Source organism: Peromyscus maniculatus, chromosome 7 (genome assembly GCF_049852395.1).
Source record: "Peromyscus maniculatus bairdii isolate BWxNUB_F1_BW_parent chromosome 7, HU_Pman_BW_mat_3.1, whole genome shotgun sequence".
In the NCBI taxonomy this organism is placed as follows: domain Eukaryota; kingdom Metazoa; phylum Chordata; class Mammalia; order Rodentia; family Cricetidae; genus Peromyscus; species Peromyscus maniculatus.
The window spans coordinates 15419931-15427635 of NC_134858.1; the positions used below are offsets into that span (position 1 = coordinate 15419931).

The 7705-nt window shown below is 34.5% G+C and overlaps 1 protein-coding gene across 1 annotated transcript; it reads right to left on the reverse strand.

Moving 5' to 3' along the window:
• Positions 1-3116: 3116 nt before the first annotated feature.
• LOC102909236 (olfactory receptor 7G2-like) lies at positions 3117-4073 on the reverse strand. The gene has a single exon (XM_006992696.2). The coding sequence runs from the start codon at positions 4053-4055 to the stop codon at positions 3117-3119; it is 939 nt and encodes a 312-aa protein (XP_006992758.1). The 5' UTR covers positions 4056-4073.
• Between the last annotated feature and the right edge of the window lie 3632 nt (positions 4074-7705).

Here is a 7705-nt window from a genome sequence, read left to right on the forward strand (position 1 = left end):
CATTATTGTCAGTGTTGAAAATTCCCTGAAAATATAGATATTTCACAGAAACAATAGATTTGTAATAGCAACTGTACTCAGAACCAGAGTTATTTCTAATATCAAAGCTTGATGCTCATATTAGATATAATTTTCACCCAAATACTTCTCCATAAGTCATTATTTTCATAATGTAATATATATTACATTTTGCTTCCCCCCTCAATAAGAAGTAAATGAAAGAAAATTGCATGGGATTTGGATAAGAAAGAATGAAAAGAAAAGCTACTATTTAGACTTTTTTGTTCATTCATAGAAACATTTGCAGTAATCTCTCAATAGTAATATCCTGCAAAAAGGTAGGAAGAGAATAAAAATGAAGACTGGAAAAATATGGGGAAATATAATTTAGAGATATCTAAATAATATCTAAAAGTGCTATTATTCATCTAAAAGTGGTATCATTTAGCTATCTCTAAATGATATTTAGAGAAAAAGACATGTAAATTACCAAGAGCTAATATAGTGGAAGAACATTAAAAAGTGAGTCTCTACACATAGTTTAGCAGGATCCTGACAAAAGATAGTTATGATGTTATTGTTATGTATAGTTATTGATAAAACTAGATAAATTATTAATGTATTTGAGAAGTCACTTTATTTCTCTTTTAGTGTTTAATTTTTTTTTATTTTCAGAACTTTTATAAATGATTACAATGAAGTACAATCATATCTGTCTCTATTTCTCCCTTCAACTCTCTTCACATCTGCCCCCACAAAATCCTTTCAAATTTAATGTACATTTTTTTGGATAATATACTGAATCTAGTTAGTGCCACCCTTACATGAATGGTTGAAGGGAAATCTATGGGAGCATGGGACACTGACCACTTGCTGCACTCTCACAAATAAATGATTCTTCTTCCAACACCTATACTCTGCCAACAGTTCGTAAGTAAGGAGTTGGACCTTGAGATTGTGTACTTGATCTATGCAAGAGTTTTGGCTGCTTTGATCTTGTCCAGTTCTTGTGCAGGCAGCCATAGTCATTGAGAGTTCATGAGTTCAGCAGCCATGTCATTTACAGAAAACAGCATTTCCCAGCATTCCTCATAACCATTCAGCTCTTAAGCGTCCTTTCTCCTTCATCTTCTGCCTTGTTCACTGAACCTTGATGGTGATGGGGTTAATATAGATGTCTCTTTTAGGAATGAGAACTCAATTTCTTATTCTCAGCACTTTGGCCAGTTATGAATTTCTCCATTGAATACTGCCTGCATCAAAAAGAAACTTCTCTGACCATGGGTGAGAGCACCCCACTAATGATAGAAGCACAAATATGTATAAGGCGATTGCATAGACATTAAAAAAACAACAACACCTGGGCAGTAGTGGTGCACACCTTTAATCCCAGCACTCAGGAGGCAGAGGCAGGTGGATCTCTGTGAGTTCGAGGCCAGCCAAGTCTACAGAGCAAGATCCAGGACAGGCACCAAAACTACACAGAGAAATCCTGTCTCAAAAAACCAACCAACCAACCAAACAAACAAACAAAAATAACAACACCAGGCTTTAGACTAGAGTCTATGATAACACCATCCATGAGTTTTGGACCAGGATTTCAGTTACAGACATGAATTTCCCTTATGGAAAAGCCTCAAATTCATCTAAGAAGTAACATTATCCTTTAGATCTCTTGCTATTATTGTGTCAGTATGTATATCTTACCTAGCATGTTGGTATTGCTCATACAAGATGTTGCTCTGGATAAGATCATTAATGTATTCCACTGGACAGCAGCATACACAAAAAACTCCCAGCAGTATGGAATGTGAAGTAAGTATGATTGGGGTGCACTTTATGAAATTAACAAATAACCAATAAAAATACAATTTAATCAGGAATGAAAGACACCATTAGTATCAATATATAATATATATATATATTCAGTAAAAATATAATAAGAAATTATAAATAAATAATTATTTAAAAAGCTACTTCTAGAAGCTTAGTGAAATTTATTGGTATATTGCATATTATAAAAACTGCTTCTTATATATTTTCTATGATCAGATTATAATGAACTATTTCATTTTTAATTGAGGATTTGATAAACTCTTATCCACATTAATTACTTCCCTTCCAATATCTTCTGTATCACTCCACAACTTTCCCATCCCTAGGGCATATTTTCTTTGTTTCTTAAAAGGCTTTTGTCTATTTAATGTTCCCTTGTATGTTCATGAATGTAGTGTCACATACTGGAGCATTGGTACCCTCTGCAATCACATCTGAACAACAAAAAACTAGACATGCACATAAGACTACCACTCATTCCAGTACAGAGATATAGTATGGCAATTATTCAACAGTAAAACTTTCATGTAGTAGAGGAAAGGGCAGAAACGGTATGTCTTTGGCATCTTAAATAACTTGACATCTACATTTTCCCTTAACTCATGGCAGTTATGTAGAAAAAGTTCTTGAAAGGAGAGATTTATTGTAGAATCAAGTGACAATTACTTATAACTTGCTATACATGAAAAAAACTGATGTTCTGTTTTAATTCACGAATGGAGCAATTAATAATAGTGGACTGAACCCCATTTCACTGTTCATTTAAAGCCTTATGTATCTAAACTGATTGATTTTTTAATGTATTAAATTTTATTGATGATGACACATTAAAACAGATATTCTTACTGTGACAGGTAGATTCTCGGTACACATTCATCAAGTTGCTCAAAATCTAAGAAATAAGTTGCAATTCTCTGGTCACCAATAATACTGTCAAATAGATGCATGTTGTTTCAGTTGTGTTCATAACAGCACAGTTTACCAACTGTAACTACTTTTGAGAACTCAACAGAAAAAATATAAAACAATGACATCTGTAATTTTAGGTTGCCTTTCTGTGTATTGTGGATAAAGAATTGCTCTAAGAACTAAAGTAATAAATAGATGGAACTTAATTCATACAACATAACATAGAAAAACCTCAACATGATTTGAAGTACACCAAGTTATCACACATTGAAATCATTTTAGTGACTATAGGAAAGTGGAGAATTTTCACTCACTAGATTTCTACTTAATTTGAATTTCTCTAAAGTGCCATTTGGATAGCATAGGATACATCACACAAGATAGATGAATCTACCAACAAGTTTCCTCAAGGCATCCTTCATTTCCCTATTTCGTAGGCTATAGATAAAGGGATTCAGCAATGGAGGAACTACACTATACATCATGGAAGCCATTGCTGTGTTTTGGAGAGATTCTGTTACTGCAGAGCTGATGTACACCCCAAAACCTGTCCCATAGAATAAGGAAACAACAGACAGATGTGATGCACAAGTAGAAAAGGCTCTGTGCCTTCCACCAGAAGATGGCATTCTCAAGACTGAAGATACAATATAAATGTATGAAAAAACTATTCCACAGACAGGACCACCTCCAAAGACAAAAGCTGCAACAAATATCAATAAATTATTAAGAAATGTATCAGAACAGGCAAGCTTGATAATCTGAGCAAGCTCACAGAAAAAGTGGGGGATTTCTAGCTCTGTGCAGAAGGAAAGTCTCAGGACCATCAGACTATGGAGTAGGGCATCCATAATACTAAGGAAAAGAGAGAATAGAACCATCAGGACACAATAAAAAGGGTTCATGATGACTGTATACCTCAAGGGTTTGCAAATGGCCACATAGCGGTCATAGGCCATCACTGCCAGGAGAAAATTTTCCATGCCACCAAAAATTGAAACAAAGCAAATTTGAGAGAGACATTCTATGTAACTTATGCTGTCATCCTGTGCTTGTATGTTCACCAGCATTTTGGGGATTGTGACTGTACTGTAACAAATGTCATTAATGGACAGAATAGAGAGGAAGAGGTACATGGGTGTGTGCAGTTGGGACCCATAGCTGATGGCCATGATGATAAGCAGATTTCCCAGAATTGTGATCAGATACATGGAGAGGAACATGGTGAAGATGAGGGGAAGAAGTTTGTGATTGTCTGTCAGTCCAAGCAGATGAAATTCTGAAACTGCTGTTTGGTTTTTCAGTTCCATATTTTTGGTGGGAACTTTGAAAAGGATAAAGTAAAAAGATAATTGAATTCATGAGCATATGTGTCAGATTCACTTAAATTCCTGTTAGAATAGTACTGGCTATACTAATAGTCTACTGATAGAAACCTATATTCTATTTTTTTTACCAACCTCATATATAATAGTTGGTCTTAATGCTTAAAGCATTCCCAAGATTTCTCTCCACGGTGTGAAAACTCAAGAATATAGTGTAATACTTTTAAAAGAAATACTTATTGAGAAAGGACACATTTCTGAATGGAGAAAAATCAGACCTATGGTTGTCCAGAATATAGAACCTGGTAAATAAAACATTGGTTAGTATTGCTCTAAGTTCATGTGATTATTTGACTGAGAAGAGACAAATCAAGAGTATCATTTTTCATATTTCACTCTTTCTCATTTACTCTCTTACTCATGTTACTTCAAAATGATTTTTTCATAAGATATTTGCCTTAATTTTAGAAGCTTACCTGAATATTAGAAATTGAATATCTGTTCTCAAGAAACAATTCATTAAAAATTCCAACTGTTTCTGGCTCTGAGTGTGTAGGTACTATGATTTAAACTTATACCTCACACTGAGTTACATACACAACCTCATATCTCATGGGGATAAATAGAAAAGTTCCTCATTAGACTATTTATTTACTTCACTGCTATTGTAATCCCAAAGATGCCTATTGTGGTAAGCATGTAGTATTCCAAGTCTCTTGTTCTCTGACTCTGGAGACCAGATATTCATTCTATTCATTGCATCACTTTTACTTCACAGATGTGGTATACAAAACAGATCTAAAAATTTTCTCCTCTGCCACATAGTCCTGCATTCAGAATATACAACCTAAACACATGGGGCTAGGCAGTCATGGAATGAACTCTCTGAAACTATGATCAAAAACTGAAATCTGAATTCTTTCTGTGTTTTTATCAGATATCTCCAATGCTAAGCTAAATTACTTAAACATATAATGAGCACCTTTGCAAATATATATCATCAATTTATATATTGTCTTTATAACCAGATAGATAAATATTTAGGAAGTTAGTGAATAGGTAGATGTTTATGTATATTAATGCTTTATTTTTAATATTAAGTAGTTTAACAGTATATGTAGTGTAGCTGAAGTTTTCCTGTGTCCCATGGTCAGGACAAATCTCTCTAACCTGCTGGTCCTGCAGCCACTCAGACCCAAGTAAACACACAGAGGCTTATATTATTTATGAACCGTATGGCCATTAGCTCAAGCTTATTACTGACTAGCTCTTACACTTACATTAACTCATAATTCTTATGTATGTTTAGCCACGTGGCTTGTTATCTTTTCTCAGTTCTATGTTCACATCTTGCTTCCTCTGTGTCTGGCTGGTGGCTCCTGACTCAGCCTTCCTCTTCCCAGAATTCTCCTTGTCTGCTTATCCTGTCTATACTTACTGCCTGGCTACTGACTGATCAGCATTTTATTTATCAACCAATCAGAGCAACACATTCATAGCATACAGAGTAAGTGACATCACCAATAATTTCCTCTTTTCTTTGTATTTACAAGGAAGATTTTAACTTCAACATATAATAGTAGAACAGTTATCAAGCAAGAATTATATATAATAGAGTAGTTATCAAGCAAGTATTATAGTTACAATATCTAGTTTTTTGTATTTGGCAAAATTAAAGAAAATATTCTATCTATCCTATATTTGTAAGGTTAAAGTTTCATATCTAATTTATCTTTTATCATAACTAATCAAAATTTTAACTATCTTGTATTCAACTATATCAAAGACCCCAGAAGGATATAATATTACCTAAGTAAATAGGAAGATCATTGTAAGCATCTTCCAAAAATCTAGAATGACAGAGACAGCTGGCTACCTGGACAATTACCCAAAGTTCATCTGCAATGTTGGGGCATCCATTCTTCAACTTACAGGCCTAGAGTTTCTCAGTCATTTTTCTCTGTGTCCTGTAGAATGTCTGGCAGTTTCTTCTGTGAAGCAGAAACTGAAGGACCATTTTGCCTTGCAAAAAATTTAGTGGTCACCTTCCTATGGGTCCTGCATGTCCATTCGATACAACATTTTGTCAAGCAGCCCAGGCAAGAAGGTTTTCTTGCCCAAATAGCTATTTTTTGCCAAGAAGCAGATAAACTACCTATGGAGTGTCTTCGATGCCCATCCTCCTCTCTGAAGTAAATCAGTGCTGACAGGAGCAGATGTGTCTCATTGTCCAGGAAAGTCTAAGTTTTTAAAACATTTTAAATGCCATATTCTGTAGGTCTTTGAAGTGTTTGAACATTATCTACCTATTTGAATTATATCTATGTATACCTAGAAAACTCAATATGACTATAATTTGACTATCATATGAGACTAAATATTAATCTGTATTTCTTAATTATCCATTACAGTTTTAAATGAGCTACACAAACATAATACCTTAAACAAGAGTAGAACTATGCATACAGTATAACAAAATTAACTTTAAATTTGTATCAGTAAACTAAAATCTATACCAATGTAAAACATTTTAAACAAGTTGATCTTTAAAATTAGGTTCAACAATTCACCTTTTTAACTTATCCTATCTATATCCTATATTTCCATATTATATCCCCCATTGTTCTTTTAGAAAAATATTGACTATGATGAATAACAATTTGTAACCAACAACCTAAACAAAGAAAATATCCATAATCTATTTTTGGGAATGTGGGTGTATTTTTCTAGGCCACTTCGTGCTGATAAAAGGCACTGGTAATCTTATAGGGACACAAAGAAAAATTTAGATTATGGTCAAGTCCTAAATGGAGTAGTCTTTGAGGCTTTATTCTCTGAGCCAGTTGCCTTGAAGTTGATTTTGGATAGTGGATGGTCTGAGTCATTGTGTCAATGGAGACCTTTCAGGGGGTCTTGGCTGGTCAAACCATATTAGCCTGGAAGCAATCCACAGGATTTCATCTTTTCTCAGTTATGCCTTCACATCATGCTTCCTCTATGTCTGGCTGGTGACTCCTGACTCAGCCTTCCTCTTCTCAGAATTCCCATTGTCTGCTTGTCCTGCTATACTTTCTGCCTGGCTAGTGACCAACCAGTGTTTTCTTAAACCAGATACAAAAGCTTTATCCCACAGTATTTCCTCGTTTCTGTCTAATCAAAAAGGAATGATGGGTGATGTCTTTCTGTATGCTGTGAATGTGTTGCTCTGATTGGTTGATAAATAAAATGCTGATTGGCCAGTAGCCAGGCAGTAAGTATAGGCAGGATAAGCAGACAAAAGGAATTCTGGGAAGAAGAAGGCTGAGTCAATGTAGTCAAGATAGTAAACCATTCTACAACATTAGTTTGTGAATAGTTTCTAACTATTTGCGTTCTTTGACCTGATGCTTGATTCAATTTATGGACAAAAGTATTTAATTTTATCAAATACAATTTGTGAAGTTTGATGGGAGGTTGTCTCTAAATTGAGAGAAATAACAATAAAAATAATATTACTAGTCATCACAGAGGCTTCCTCAAGCAGCTGATGGGAGAAGATGCAGAGTCTCACAGCCAAACATTAGGATGAGAGGGAATACAAATTAGATATCTCAGATGAGTCCCTCTCCTTGGAGCTTGGAAAACCATTTCAAGAA